Genomic DNA, 16,042 nt, shown 5'->3' with positions numbered 1-16,042 from the left:
ATTTGTAGTAATTTTATTGTAAAGCATTTTATGCTGCCTCCCCATGTTTGTAGTAGAGCTAACGGGGAAATTCTCAGCTTTTCATACGTTTTTACAGAGGCTGTTTTTAAAATAAAGGGCGAATGTGTCTACATGTCAAGCTGTGGGGGGGTGATTCCCATTGGTATTGAGCTAGCACACTAAAAATAGAGCGCAGCCACTGCAAAGCAAGCCCTGAGTATGCGCCCGGATAAGGCGCTAAGTGCAGACTTGGGGTGGGTAGCCCCTCCCTTCAAGTGTGCTGCCACAATTACACTCTCTTTTTTGCAAACAAACAGAGCTATTGCGTGTACGTCTCAGGGAGCTGGGAGCCACCCTAGCTTGAAGTGCAGCCATCCTCAACATTTCGGTTTTATTGATATAATAGGCTCAATCCTGCTTCCATTAAAATCAAGGTGAATGTTGTTCCCAGCAGGAATAGGATTGGACCCAATGTCAATCATAACAGGATACTCACAAAGGGAGCACTTGAGCTGATTGGTCACTGAACATTTCAAGGCAAAGTGATATTAGATAACACTGTATCACTAAAGCTTAGAAAATTGTATTATTTGCAATTCTATCCATATGCTACTAAACGAAATGCTAAGAGCAGTTGTGGAAAACTTCTTGCCAGGTGAAACCAGTAACTTTTCTCAACAAGTGAATAGTCTGGCTTTTTGCCAGGCTTTTTCATGCTCATTTGTTACATCCACCTCCCCACCCACGTCCCTCACCATAGCTATATATAATAAAGACCTGGCCCTTCAAGGCCCTTCAAGACCTGGCCCTTCAAGGCCAGCTTAAATTAAAAATGGAGTATTTCAGAAGGGCATCGCTTTTTATTATGCAGTCCCAAGGTTCCTCAGAGCCTGCTGATGCCTTGTAGTGATTCCTTGCCTTGGGTAGGGCAAACAGTCCATGTATGTCAAGCCACATCCACTTCAATTCTCTACAAGTTCTACCTGTTCCTGCCCAAATAAATAATCGCCTTTAATAGTTGTAGCTGCAGAAGACAAGGCCTCATGAAAAAGCAAAGGATGTTCAGTGAACCTTGAACAAGTGAAGCGCAATAGTTTTGAGCTTGTTTTAATACTCCATTCCAACATCCAACAAGGGGAAAAAATTGATTATAATGCAACATCTACATCCCTGAAACTACACCCTTTGTATTTTGGCAGTAATTTAGCCAAAGGAAGGGCTTTACATCTCATCCATCACTTTTAGTTGGAAGGGAATTGCCTAAGTCCAAGTTTTTGCAGGGTGTGGTTGATCGTGAGATGGTTGAATACACATGACCAAAGGCCACATGCCTCACAAATCAAAACAACCACAGATGTGCTGGGTCTCAAGAATTTTATTACACTCAGGAGTTTTCTGTTGTCTGAAGATAACCACAATCCCCTTTTCTTCACACAAAAAAAAGGAAAAATATTCAAATCTATAGTAACAAAGCAAGAAGAAGACATTAATAACTAATGGGGCTAAAGTCTCTTGTTTTAAGGCTTCCCAAAAGCAATCTCCAAAAACAAAACCAGGAGAGATAGTAAACAAATATTTAGAACCTGTTATATAGTAAAATACATTGGCAGGCAAGGCCTCAATTTCAACAAAGGAAAAAAAACCTACTGGTGCAGAACACCTTTATACATTTAAAAATATGATATAATATAGCAGGCAAGTTAGAAAAAACATTCTTCATAAGCCGTGAGTTTTCTGCAGACCGCCCTTTGTTCTACAGCTCGGTTTTGTCTGTTTGGGCAGGACTGGTGCTACCGCTGCCTTCTCCAGCATTGTTCTTATCTCCAGGCTCAAAAGACAATGAAGCAGAGTTTATGCAATATCTTTTGCCAGTTGGATGAGGCCCATCGTCAAAAATATGCCCCAGGTGAGCACCACACTGAAATAAAACAACAGAGTATCATTGTATTTCTATACAACTACATGGCACAGCAACGCTATTAATACTAATGTCTTAAGGTTACTCTATAGTGCGACAATGTTTACAACAGAAAACTAGATTGAACAATATCTTAGACACACCTCTACCCCGATATAACGTTGTCCTCGGGAGCCAAAAGAATCTTACTGCACTATATTGAACTTGTTTTTGATCCATGGGAGTGCGCAGCCTTCTCAGCACCCCCCGGAGTGCTGCTTTACCGTGTTATATCCGATTTCGTGTTATATCGTGTCGCGTTATATCGAGGTAGAGTACCTTTCATTAGCCTAACTCCGAGTCGATGTCTTTGTGGGCTGTACTGTGCGTACGAGGGAGCACAGAATAGCAGAACTGTACATATCCGAAATCATTCAGAAATAATCAATCATATTTCAGATAGATTCAGATTTTTTGGCTAAATAATTTATACATTGGATTGATGCTTACTTGCAAGGAATTTGTTACTTGGAAGGAATGTGAAAGTATACGTGCTGTCACCAGAGAGAGAAGTATTGTTTTGGATGAGTGGATTTCAGATATGTATGACAGTTTGGTAAAAGTCATGTTGCTGACTATAACAGAGGTAACATTCACTTTCCTTTACATAGAAAACATAACATTTGAAGAAGCTGATCCAGTGAACTATTATTGAAGAACTAAGACTGTTGTACAGGCGTATGATGGGAGGAGAATTAGGTAAACAAACATCTTGAAACGAACAGCATGCTGTAATTAGCCACTCCAATTCTTTCTTATTTCTCCAGCATGTCATGAAGAATAAAAAAATAAAACCCTGCACTGTAGAAACATTCACTTTGAATATGGAGTCATGCTGCTTTGCTGGGCCCAATGCATCTCCCGTTAAAGTAAATGGTTGATTCCAACAGTAGTTGAAATCAGTGGCACTACAGCGGTGTCACAGTTCAGAATCTATCCCTTAGTGGGCCAGCAGTCTGACAGACAGTCACCCAGCCATTGAATATTCCTGACTGTGAATAAATATTCATGTTGGCTAAGTTCCTAGCAGCTCAGTACAGTGAGGATAATTTTATTCTCTCTTTGGTCCATTTTACTGCAGTGTCCTCCTCATGTTATAGTCCTCAATTCACCAAAGCACTTAAGCATGCACTCGGGCCGTCAGTAGGAGCAGGCAGAGATCACTGCTGCAGGTTATACTCTCTTCATGCTTTCAAGGTGTATTTCACAATTGTGAGGGCTAGAAAAAACTACCCCTCCCCCCAAAATAATGAAAACTGAAATCCTGACTAGAGCTGGTCAGGAAACTGCTTTCCCATCCACCTCTTAAATATTTTCCAGATTTGGGGGGGGGGAGGGGAAATCACCTCAAATTGGGACAAAAAGTCCAAATCTCAAACATTCACAAACATATTTGACAAAAAATGTTTTATTGAAAAATCCCCACCTGCTCTAATTCTGATCAACACAAGACTATAGGAGCAGGGGTCCTAGGCATGCGCATAACCCAGTGCTGGGCAAAGACAGTCCTTACCATGAAGAGTTTAAAGTTTAAGACTCCAATCCTGCAATCAGATCTGTGTGGGCTGATCCCTGCAAGTAGCAGGCTCCAGCTGTGGTATTGGAGATGGCACCATTAAGGGCTAAACTTCCCAGACAGTTTTGGAAGGACTCTATGAAACTCTTGTTGTTATGTACAGCCAATTGGAATCAGCCACAGAAAAATGCAGAGCTCTTGCAAGCACCCATTGAGTGATTACTGAAAACCACACCAGGTTCATGAGGGCAGCCCATGATAAAGCCCTTCTGCCCTGGGAAGCAGGGCTAGATTACCCAATAGGTAGACTACGCACGTGTTTATGGCACCAGCAAAGCAGAGGGCACGAAAAAAAATGAGTTGTTTTTTTTTTAAAAAAATTGATATTTGATATTTCAAAAAAAGCATCGAAGTACAGTAGTCATCATGGGAAAAATCAGAACTTTGTTAGACTTCCTCACACTCCCGTACACACGCTTCCCCTGTTTTTCTGTTCCCTTCAGCATGCATCCAACGAAGTGGGTATTCACCCACGAAAGCTCATGCTCCAATACGTCTATTAGTCTATAAGGTGCCACAGGACTCTTTGCTGCTTTTACAGATCCAGACTAACACGGCTACCCCTCTGATACTTGTTCTCTTTTTATTACTTATCCCCACCTAAATCAGGGGGGCATCCTGCTAACGTAGATCGAAATAATGCGAGGAAATCAGAGACTGTAACTGATCATCCTACTCCTGGCAGTAAAACAGACATTGTTCTAGAAGGTGTGGATGTGCCAGACTGAACCTGCTCATGCTGTAAATAATAGGAGAAAAGATCCTGGTATGTGGGTTGATTTCAGTACCGATGATGTAGCTTACTGGATAGATCACGGACCAAATGACCATCAACACCACACTGGGCCATTTGAGAAATCACGTTGGACTTTTACCAATGGCAAACAAACAAGATATTGTCCACAAAAAAAAATTTTCGGCATGAAAGTGAATGGTGAGAAATACACTCGAGAATGGCTACTGTATTCACCATCAACAGTGTGTGGGTACTGTTTTATTTGCAAACTTTTTGCATATAAACCTTCAAAATCCTGGTTTGCTACAGATGGATTTAGTGACTGGTGGAATACTGTTTTAATTGAACAACATGAAAATTGCACTACTCACAGAGATTCAGTGTTGACGTATACCTCTACCCTGTTATAACGCCACCCAATATAACACGAATTCGGATATAATGCGGTAAAGCAGCACTCTGGCGGGGCAGGGCTGCGCACTCCGGCAGATCAAATCAAGTTTGATATAATGCAGTTTCATCTGTAACGCGGTAAGATTTTTTGGCTCCCGAGAACAGCGTTATATCGAGGTAGAGGTGTATTTAAATTGAAGACAGGGCTTCGGATTGACACAAAAATTGGAAGAACAAATTAAAGGGAAACGGACATGCTTCGTCGAGTCAGCTTCAATGAATTTAGAATTTTGCAGTCAGAAAATCTAGAAAGAAGCTATTTTAATTTCAGCATTCATGTAAGTTTTGTGTCATTTCGAAAAATAAAATTTTATTTTACGGTATAGTATTGTTTTTATTTTGAATTACATATGGGGGTCACCTTAATCTTTTCAGTGCTTAGGTCCTCTAAAGGTCTTAATCTGGCCCTGCTGGGAAGGCAGCAGAAATGGCAGTGGTAGCTCAGTGGAAACACACCATTAGCCAATGAGACTGCTTCCACTCTGTGGCATCATCAGGAAGTGCTCTCAGTAGCTGCTATTATGCAAATGAGCCTTGGGAAGGCGCAATAATGACTTTTGGGTAGGTGGTTAAGGAAGTAGTTAACAGCATTGGTAAGGCTGGGGACAATATAACTACCTACACCTTTTTTTTCAGGAGGGGAAAAAACAAAGATGATGCTTTAAAATAATTCAACTAACAAGTCTGATGTCATTCATGACTGATCACTTGCTCGTATCCCTCTTTCCTAGCCCTGATCCCTTTTGTACTTTGAGTTTGTAAGTTTTTTGAAGCAGGGATTGTCCTCATCTTATTCTTTATTACAGCATGTGGTCTAGCATGATGAGGATCTTGTTCTGATTGGGGCCATTGGACATTACCATAATACAAATAATACATCATAATAATTTAGTTTCCCAAAGTATTTGTACAAATCCAAAATATGGCAATTAATCTTCTCGACTGAAAAAATTTTCAAACCTCATGGCTCAATAGCAACGTCTCTTCCACATTAACATTTACCAAAAGATCATTTATAAATCACTCATTCTCCAATGTAAAGGAATAGAGGAAGAGAAATTACACAGAGGAGCAGATTTCAGGAAACACTGGCACACAAATTTACGGACTACCAAGGCCACGTCTATACGACGCGCCATTTCGGCGCGTTAAAATCGAAAGCTCGGAGTTCAATATATCGCGTCTCGTCTAGACGGGGATATATCGAACCCAGAGCGCACTTACATCGATTCCGGAACTCCACCAAAACAAACGGAGTTCTGGATTCGACATGGCGAGCCGCGCACATCGATTCGGTGTGGTGAAGACGGGTGAGTAACTCGATTTTAGATATTCGATTTCAGCTACGCTATTCTCGTAGCTGAAATTGCGTATCTAAAATCGATTTTCACACGTCGTGTAGATGGGGCCCAAGTCAATCTATCACAACAGAACTCCTTGGCAAGGAATTGTAAAGCTTCAACACGGTTAGAGTTGGTTTCATTATATTTTTCTGTGGTAGCAGAGTCACACCAGGATTGGATTACTAAGAAATCTGTTATATTTTGTGACATTGTCTCTCACTAAAATTTACATATAGATTCCATGTACGCATGTGCTAATACTTGTGTGCAAAGAAAATAACTCAAATTCAATTGTTTGCACCAGAAAGGAATTGTTCTGGCTGTCATTTGAGAGTATGAAAGACGTGCTTTCCCTATGCTACATACAGCATTTCACCCATCACGGGTGCTGACTATTTTTCTTTGGTGACTGTAAAAGTTGGTAAAGCCTCTCCATGAAAATCATCCTCTGCTTGTTCATATATTGGACAGAATGTGACAAGATGATGGAATGCCAAGTGTAACTCGTGCCTTTGACAAACTGGGAGTGTAGCTGACCACAGCCAAGTGTCAGCATGGTTAGGTCTCTCTTAGGGTGACCAGAGAGCAAGTGTGAAAAATCAAGATGGGGTGGGGGTTAATAGGAGCCTATATAAGAAAGAGACCCAAAAATCAGGACTGTCCCCATAAAATTGGGACATCTGGTCACCCCTAGTCTCTCTGGGCTCCTGGTTCTCATTGGTTGCCATGAGCTGAAGAAAGCCCTGTGCAATCGGCTGCTAATGGTTTATTCAGAGCATATCAATGTGCAACCAATCTTTTGGTGATTAAAGAATTTTGTTGGTTTTTACAGGTACAACATAATAGCTAGAGAGACCCTAGGGGAAAGTACCCCCTGCACAGGAAAGGAAAAGGAAGGAGACAGAATGTGCAACCAATTTAATATTATTCCCTAAATGGGCCTGCAATTAACGTTTACCTGTCACAAGTATCTGACATTATACATATTTCCAGGATGATGCGTTTCTAACAGAACTGTAAAAATTGTCTCTCAGATAATCCAGGGATGCTTTTGTTTTATATTAAGGTGACACCCCACCTCCACCCCCACCCGCCACAGAGTTTGATCTCTAAATAGAAGAACATTTTAAAGAGAGGCTTTTACACGGGAGCAAACGGATGGAGGGACATTTATAGAAAAAGCAACTTACGTTTTCATCTGCAAGAGATTAATACAGTTTGGAGCATGAGGGCGGGTGGGGGGAGTGTTTACCAAGAACCGCACTGCAGTAAAATTGTGACCTTTTTTGGCTGCTGATTCACATTCTTAGGATCCAGGGGAGGGGAGGAAATGGCTGTGTTATTGGTACACTATATGGGGGGGTTGGTTGTACCTTAGAGCGGCTGCAAGTTGTCCCCCACCCTCAGGTTATCACCCTGTGTGATCTGCCCCAGCTGCTGGGCCAAGAACACGGGTTCCACTGGTGAGAAGCCACTGATGGGAAGTTGCTGTTGGACTTTGCTGTGGGGTTTAGCCTCATATTTTCCTATGCTACTTAGTAAATTCAGGTTTTGGTGTGTTTTAAATTGGTGTGCGCATTGCTAATGCCATTCTGTGAAGTCTGCCAGTTCTAGTTTCTCTGAAGCCAGGTAAACAATTTTCTCAGATTCCTCCATCCTGACCACACGCTGCTTTGGGCTCCATTCAGATGAATCCAAAAACTTTTGAGTTCTTCGGAAGGGAGTTGTCATACTCCAACCCATATGTTGGCCACAGGCTTCATTTGACTGTGCTCACGTCCTGCCAGCTGGCACTGAGTAGGCTGCATTTTCAAGTAATCACTGAATAAAGGAGAAATTCCCAAATTCTAGTCCCACAGGGACTTTTGCTAGTGGCTCACAGAGAGCTGCCTGCTCAGATGACACTGGCTTTCCTTCTCATTTTCTGCAAAAAGAAACAGAATAGATGGAACGAGGATATAAGGCAAGATTTTTGTAGATCCAGAAGAGGGCAATTAGATCTCTAGGAGGGACACAGGTGAGTTATGCATCACGTGAAAGTATTTTATTTGATCCTGCTTTCAATTTGCAACCCTGTGTTTGTATTATAAGAGAAGCAGACATTGCTCTCTTTGCTATTCATTATTTGATATATCTCCATTGTGCCACCTTTATTTATTTTTTCTCTATACTAATACAAGTAAGCTCTGATAAGATGAAGATCTCAGAGGAATGCTTCAAAAAGAACAGTTATTATTTTGATATGAACATTTTAGATACATGGCTGGATATGAATTTCAGATAACAAAGATATTCAGATACTAGGGGCTGGTAAACACACCCCTAATAATTTTTAGTGTCTTCTCATCTGGAAATTTTTCCAAGCCTCTAATTTAATTTCATTGCTTTTCCTTGGATTTTTTCTATTTGTACTACATCCTTTTCGAGACAGCCCGCCCAAGACAAACAGTATTCTATGCGAGGCCATACCTGTGATTTATAGAAGGGCATTATAATGTTTGCAGTATTATTCTTTATACCTTAATACTCTCTAACATCTTGGCTGCTTTTCTAACCACCAAAATCCATTGATCAAATCTTTTCACTGAGCTGTTCACAATAAAGCCCACATCTTTTTCCTGAGTGGTTTCAGTTAATTTAGAACCCATGAATGTGTATGAGTAGGGACCTGTCTACATGGCGCCAGCAAAGCTCCCTAGAGAGTTGTGATTTGTACAGTATTCTAACATGTTATGTGCTAGCTGCCCCTGTACACCCAGCTGGGGCACTCTTTCAGGTACCTGGTTTGCACTGATGTAGTCCTGTTTCAGACTTTTAGAGCTAGGTCTACATAGGGCAGTTGGAGAGCATGTTATTGCGCTTTACAAACTGCATCCCTCTGGCATGCTTTGCTCTGCCATGTAGACAGGCCATGTTAAAATCGTTCCTTCCAAAGCACAAGTTAATATTCAACTGAAAACGCGTGAGATATCTGCCACTGTATTATGGAACTGTTGAACCATTCTTAAATAGCACCAGTTACCAGCTGGACATGGTCCTAAGCACAGATTGTGGCACAAAATATTCTCAATACTTCTAGTACCTCAATGAGCAGTTCTGTCCTAAACTCTGCCAGGGAAGAACTAGTCCTTGTTCCCTCCACACATTGCCCAGCATGCTTGGAAGGAGAGATTACTTACGTGTAACTGGAGGTTCTTCAAGATGTGTGGTCCCTATCTATACTCCACTGAGGGTTATGAGCATGCGCCCTGTGCCCAGAGCTGAAACTTTTCAAAATAGGAACGTCTGGCAGGCCATGCATGCACCCTTGCACTGCCTTCTGGTTTTTCCTGAGGCAATGAAGGATGGGGCAGACTGCCCATGTCTTCGGTTCCTTTTCTACCACAAATCTACCAGATTCGCAGCAGAGGGGAAGGAGGGTGGGACTGGAATACAGCCAGGGACCACACGTCTCAAAGAACGTCCAGTTACCGGTAAGTAACCTCCCCTTCTTCTTTGAGTGATAGTCCCTATTGTATTCAACTGAAGGTGAGTAACAAGCAGCACCTAGCTAGGAGAAGGGTTTGAGGAAGATGCTGGAACTGTGGAATGGAGGACCACTGCGACAAACAAGGTGTCCATTGCAGAACCATGCACTAGAGCATAATGAGAAGAAAAGGCATGTACCAAACTCCATGTGGCTGCCTTACATATGTCCACAAGTGGCATGTTGTGGAGTGCGGCAGAATTTGATGCTTGCACTCTCTTGGAATGGGCCCGTATCCCACCTGGTGGGGACCATCTCGATAACTGATAGAGCATAATGCACCCTCAGGCCTGGTCTACACTACGCGTTTAAATCGATTTAAACAGCTTTAAATCGATTTAACGCTGTACCCGTCCACACTACAACGCTCTTTATATCGATATAAAGAGCACTTTATATCAATTTCTGTACTCCTCCCAGATGAGAGGAGTAGCGTTAAAATCGATATAAACATATCGGATTAGGGTTAGTGTGGACAGAAATCGACGTTTTTGGCCTCCGGGCGGTATCCCACAGTGCACCACTGACCGCTCTGGACAGCAATCTGGACTCGGATGCAGCGGGTAGGTAAACAGGAAAAGCCCGCCGAAACTGAATTACAGTATCCTGGTGGCCCAGCGGACTCGATCAGCACGGGGGCGATGCAAGTCCAAACAAAAAGAGCTCACCCAGCCAGATCGAACGGAGATAGCGGGATAGCTCACGAGGGAACAAAGCTTTCACAAAAGCCGTACAGAACAAGAGCAAAGCATGAAAAAATCGCCACAGGCCCACAGTGCTGCGGACAAGCCGTAACGGGAAGCCAGAGACCAAAGGCGACCTCATGGAGGGAGGGGTCACTGAGGACCCACATCCACATCCACCCAGCCGAAAAGTAGGCATTCTCTGCTGAAGCCCAATCTGAGGTTCCAAACACAGTGCTGGACGGGTCAGGGAATAGCTCTCAGTGCTGCCCCCGCCCCACGTGAAAGACAAGGCAAAACGAAATCATGTCTGGACTCTTCAAGTCATCGCACCGGCTTACGAACCTGCAGGAAGGACCCGCGTCGGCGCGCAGGAGCAGCTGAAAGAGCAGTATAAAGTGGGCACCCCGCCTCCCTCTGGCGGGAGTACGGTAAGGCAACTATGGATGGAGCCAGGGCCATCCAGCGCCGTGCGTGCCCCGGACGACAGAGAGACAGGGCCGGGCGGGCCCGTGGTGAATAAAAAACGCGAAAGACGGGCAGTGACTTCCAGTAGACGTTCACGTGAAGTCGAAGCGAGAGAACGAAGCCTGCTCCTCACAGCAATCGGGCGACTATGCATACAGCCCGTGCATCGTCTAGGAGAGAAAAGAGAGGGGACGCCTGGACTGCGTTTCCCTCACAGAAACCACGCAACCCACCGCGCAGCATGCTCCCTCCTGAATCATCTCACTATTACACGAACGTTCAATTGTATCCTCCCAGAAAGTCGATGCGGAAGGGCGAGACGACCATGGCGGGGCGACGGAAGGGACCAGGGAACACCAGGAAGGTTGGGGGGAGGAGGAAGCAATGGGGGGGCAGGCACCCCCGATACGAACGGAGAAGCGTCTGATACACACTGTCCTCTTGACTCACCAGCCCGATGCCACCGATTATTTAGGCGCGGACGGACCTATGTTATAAAAACAGAAGAGGAGGGATTGACCGGGGGAGGTAGCCCAAGTGCTTGCCACCCCGGCCGATCTCAGCCAGGGACATCATGATAGCAGGGACGACACGAGAGGGAGCGATAACCGCATCTCTGCCAGCTTCGGCCGGCAGGAGAACAGCACGACTGGTATCCATCTTGTACATGCTAAAAAGCAAAGAATGTGCTGTGTAGCACGGGAGACGCCTCGTCCGGCGCCAGCAAAAAATACGGTGCCGGAAAAAAAAAAGCTGAATAGGCTCCATGGTTGCCATGCTATGGCGTCTGCCAGGGCAATCCAGGGAAAAATGGTGCTAAAGAATTGTCAGCTGTTGTTTTCCCAGAGGAAGGAATGACTGACGACATTTACCCAGAACCACCCGCGACAATGATTCAACCCAGAATTCCAAGGGGTGGGGGAGACTGCAGGAACTATGGGATAGCTACGGAATAGCTATTCACAATGCAACGCTTCAGAAATCGACGCTAGCCTCGGACCATGGACGCACAACGCCAAATTACTGTGCCTACTGTGGCTGCGTGAAATCGAATTTATAATATCAGTTTTATTAAACCGATTTTAGCTAATTTGATATTATCGCATAGTGTAGACGTGGCCTCAGACCCATTTTGAGATTCTCTGGGTGGCTATGGCCTGCCCTTTAATTCTCTCTCCTAAAACAACAAATAATCTGGGAGACTTCCAGAATGGCTTCATTCTTTGTAGATAAAATGCCAGGGCACTACGTACATTGACGGAGTGAAGCTGATAAGTTGATATGGTGGTGTGCAGTTTGGGAAAGAAAGTGGGCAAATGTAGGGTTGGAAGAGGTGGAAGCAAGAAATCACTTTTGGTAAAGATTTGGCATGCAGGAACAATGAAACTTTGTCCTTATGGAATGTGGTGAAAAGGACGTTTGCCATCACGGCCCCCAGTTTGCCAACCCTCCTTGCAGAGGTAATAGGAACCAGGAAAGCAACCTTCATGGAAAGGAGAGAAAGGGAGCAGAAGGCCAGAGGTTCGAAGGGAAAGTTCATTAATGACATAAGCACTAGATTGAAGTCCCATTGGGCAGTGATAGGCTGAATGGGCAGGTATTTATTTACAAGGCTCTTCCAGAACTGGGTAGTCAAAGGATGGGTAAAAACTGAATGCTCCTCAATGAGATGGTGGAAAGTGCTAATAGCCACTGCATGCACCCTGATGATGGAGCTGAGAGCAAGTCCTGAGGCCTTCATATAGAGGAAATAGTCTAAGAGCATCGGGATGTCCACAGCTTTGGGGGAAAGACTTTGCTCTTGGGCCCAGGAAGTGAAACGCACCCATTTGGCTTGGTAGGATCATCTCATGGAGTCCTTACTGTTACTTGAAAGGATATCCTCTACTGCCAACAAACACTCCCATGCTAGCAGAGGCGTCCACCCAAAAACCAAGCTCTCAGGTGAAGCATCTGTGGATCAGGGTGCCTGAGTCTGCCATGGTGTTGTGTGAGCAGTTCCAGAAACATCAGGAGCAGGAGTGGAGGATGCTTCAACATGCAGAGAAAAAGAGGAAACCAGAACTAGCGAGGTCAGAATGGCTCAATCAGGATGACAATCACCATCTTCCATTGGAGGCTGTGAAGGATGCACAGTAAGAGTGATGGGAAGGGAAGGAGTAGTTGATCCAGTCCAACCAGTTGATGACCAGGGCAGTGCTCATTCACAGGGCAAGGAGTCCTCCCCTTGAGCAGTATTGAATGCACTTGATGTTGGCATGAGATGCAAAGAGATCCCTGACCAAAGTTCCCTAGTGACCAAAAATGTCTACGATTACCATGTCATGCAACTCCCATTTATGGTCAGCTGCAAAGTTCCTGCTGAGAGCATTGGCAATCACATTCTGGGTTCCTGGCAGGGAGGCTGCTGACAAATGGATACAATGTGCAATGCAACATTTCCGGAGGCATACTGCTTGCGCACACAGCACTGGGGACTTTGTGCCTCCTTGCTTGTTTATATGTTAAACTGTAGTGGTGTCGTCCGACATGACAAGAATGGATAGCTGGTAAAAACGCGTGGCATGCTTTGCGTACTGCCCCAAGTTCCAGGATGGTGATATGAATCCTGACTTCCTGAGAGGTCCAAGTGCCTTGTGTCACATGATCTCCCACGTGGGCACCCCAGCCGTTGAGCAATGCGTCTGTTATGATTGTCTTGCATGGCGAGGACAGAAGAAAGGCATTCCGGAGCAAACTTGGAACAGTTCATGAGGCCAAGGAGCAATTCCAAGTCTCCCCAGAGTCAATGGCCCTCAGTCTACGGATGGAACTGGGGCTGGTAAGGGGAGCTGTCTCAGGACCCATGAATCAGAGACGTCAGTGGGGCCAATGCAGGAGGAGCATGTGGTGCTGGAACTGGGACTGGCAGATTCGATGAGCGATCCAACTTCTTGTCACTCTTGTGGGCCTTGGAAGGCAGCGTTCCTCTGAGGCTGGAACTTGTGGATGGTGTGGGATCTTTCTTGGATCTAGAGGAAGACTTACTGCCACGCTTATGTGCATGCTTCCGAGACTCATGGCTAGCCCCAGCCTGGGGTCCATAGAACTGGTACTGGCAGAGCTGGACTGAGGCTCCGAGATAGGAGGCGCAATCTTGGATTATTCGGGAGAGAGGGGGGTTACCCAGTCAGGATCTGACTGAGGGCCCCTGGCAATGTTCATGTGCTGCTTCGTAGGACAGAGGGCTTGGCCTTTCCATGTAAGGGAAGGGAAGTTAGAGGCAGATACTTCACCTGGATGCAGCGCAGTCTTCCCCCAAGCAGTACAGACAGCACTGGCGCTCGTTGCTGAGCGAAAACGAGCAAGGGCAGGAAGAGCAGATTTTGAATACTGGCATCTTTGGCACAATCCAGTACCCACATGGATTTTAAAATACAAACTGTCAACATCACATTTCAAAATATGCAAACTAAATATCCTTAAATCAAACACTAAGTTCTCATGCACACTTTTTTCCCCCCACTTTGGCTATCTGTAAATTTCAGTTATTGATGGAAATATTTTTTCATCGCTTTGTATGTATACAAGGAAATCAACTTTTACCACTATTTACTGATAAAAATAAAATCCTTCCAAGCCTATTTATATTTATCAGTTAGTTCCACAAAGCAATTCAGTAAAGTGATGATTATAAGCTCATAAGGTTCCTCAGTCTATTATGAAATAAAAACAACATAGCCTGAGTTCCTTTAATATTGAGCAATATCTTTTTGTGCAGTACATTTTCCTGCAAGGTGTTACAATTCTTTTGCAATCAGAGGTCACAGTAGAGCTTCTGAGATTCCTAAAACACATACAGCACAGCTACCAAAAATGTGTTAAATGGTTTTCTTGCAGCATGTTATCTAGAAAAGAATGATACAATTTCTCCAATTATAATAGTAGATATTTCCCGTCAGACTGATTCAGGCACTGGCATGTTGGGCCCCATCCTGCACACACTGAAGTTAACTGAAATTTTGCCATTGACTTCAGTGGGAGCAGAAATGGCCCCAGAAAAATACACCACCATTTCAGAGAGCCTCTTTCTTAACATGCTCTAAGCATTCCTGTATGAGCACAGAATAGTCAGGACATATTTCAGCAATGCTGAAATCGGTTATCCCAGCCTTGGTCCTGTCTGGAAACAGAAAGGCAGATTTATACAGCATGAATGAAGCTGTCGCAGTCTCACTAGAAGGAATTTGAGGATTTAGAACTGGGTGGTTGAGAGTTGCTGGGTGTTTTTGTAACATGTCAAGTTAGCAGTTCCCCTCCCTTCTAAATAATGATTATGCCATTCACTTCACAGGACGCTGAGCATCATAATGGATGAAAGCAAGTAAAACAAGACAGATAATGGAAACTCGGGAGCATCTGGCATTATTATTGAGTTCGTTATTATGGCAGATGGGATTACTTGATTTGGTCATTAAGACTGACCTGGGAATGGGGCTTGGATTTCAGTTAGTGCTGCTCTTCAGTAATGCACAGTGATGGTATCAGCACACAAATAGTCACTACAATGCTTCCAATTTCTATCAAAACCATTCACACATGGAAGTAGAAAAGCGGGGCTCAGGGATGAGCATTGAAGGGATTCCTTTCAACAAGACAATTTCTGTATACTTGGCACCATTGATTCAAGCCATTTATGTCCGCTCTGTTAAACAGTGCTTAAGAACACTCTCATTAGCACTCTGACTTGGACATTTGTCTGTCAATTGCAATCCACTACGCAATATTAAGATTATTAGTATTTAATGAACTAAAAGCTTTGTGAATCACAGTGAGAGGGTAGGGTGCTGTAACAATATTTGCAGCCTTTACAATCAGAATGGTCTCTGTGTGCTGTACACTGACCTGACTGCAGCCTGTTTCAATCCTGTGCATCCCATAAGAGAAGTCATCGGTGAACGTAATTGCATCCGGACTGATCACATCATAGAACGAAGGCCAACCTGGAAAAGAGGAACAAGAGAAATCAAGAGCTGCAGTATCTTTGCGTCAGATCGCATTACCAACAAATTATAGACTACGGGGAACGCTATCAAAAGCACCTACGTGACCTAGGATCCTAAGTCCGATTTTCAAAAATGCCTGTTATCTTGCATGTACAATTATAATAAATTATTCACATTTAGGCCCTCTCAGAGAACAAGCTGCCAGCAGCTGACTTTCTTCTGCATCTGCAGAGCTCCCTGGCATGCTACTCCACTGACAGCAACTGCGGCAGTCTAGCCCAGGTAAAGAGATGGGTGCTCTGGAAACCCAGACAC

The 16,042-nt window shown here is 44.2% G+C and overlaps 1 protein-coding gene across 8 annotated transcripts in view; it reads right to left on the bottom strand.

Moving 5' to 3' along the window:
- Positions 1-1,357: 1,357 nt before the first annotated feature.
- MSRB3 (methionine sulfoxide reductase B3) overlaps positions 1,358-16,042 on the bottom strand; it is a 179,928-nt gene continuing 165,243 nt past the window's right edge. For all 8 annotated transcript variants that reach the window (XM_075066210.1, XM_075066214.1, XM_075066211.1 and 5 more), the window contains 2 exons: positions 15,627-15,724; positions 1,358-1,918 (listed from right to left, as the gene is read on the bottom strand). In XM_075066210.1, the coding sequence (XP_074922311.1) occupies positions 1,754-1,918; positions 15,627-15,724 (263 nt within the window). In that variant the 3' untranslated portion in view covers positions 1,358-1,753. The remainder of the gene's footprint in view (positions 1,919-15,626; positions 15,725-16,042) is intronic.

This window comes from Chelonoidis abingdonii, chromosome 1, assembly GCF_003597395.2.
Source record: "Chelonoidis abingdonii isolate Lonesome George chromosome 1, CheloAbing_2.0, whole genome shotgun sequence".
Taxonomy (NCBI): Eukaryota; Metazoa; Chordata; order Testudines; family Testudinidae; genus Chelonoidis; species Chelonoidis abingdonii.
The sequence above is the reverse complement of the archived record's forward strand: the minus strand, read 5'-3'. Positions and strand labels throughout refer to the sequence as shown.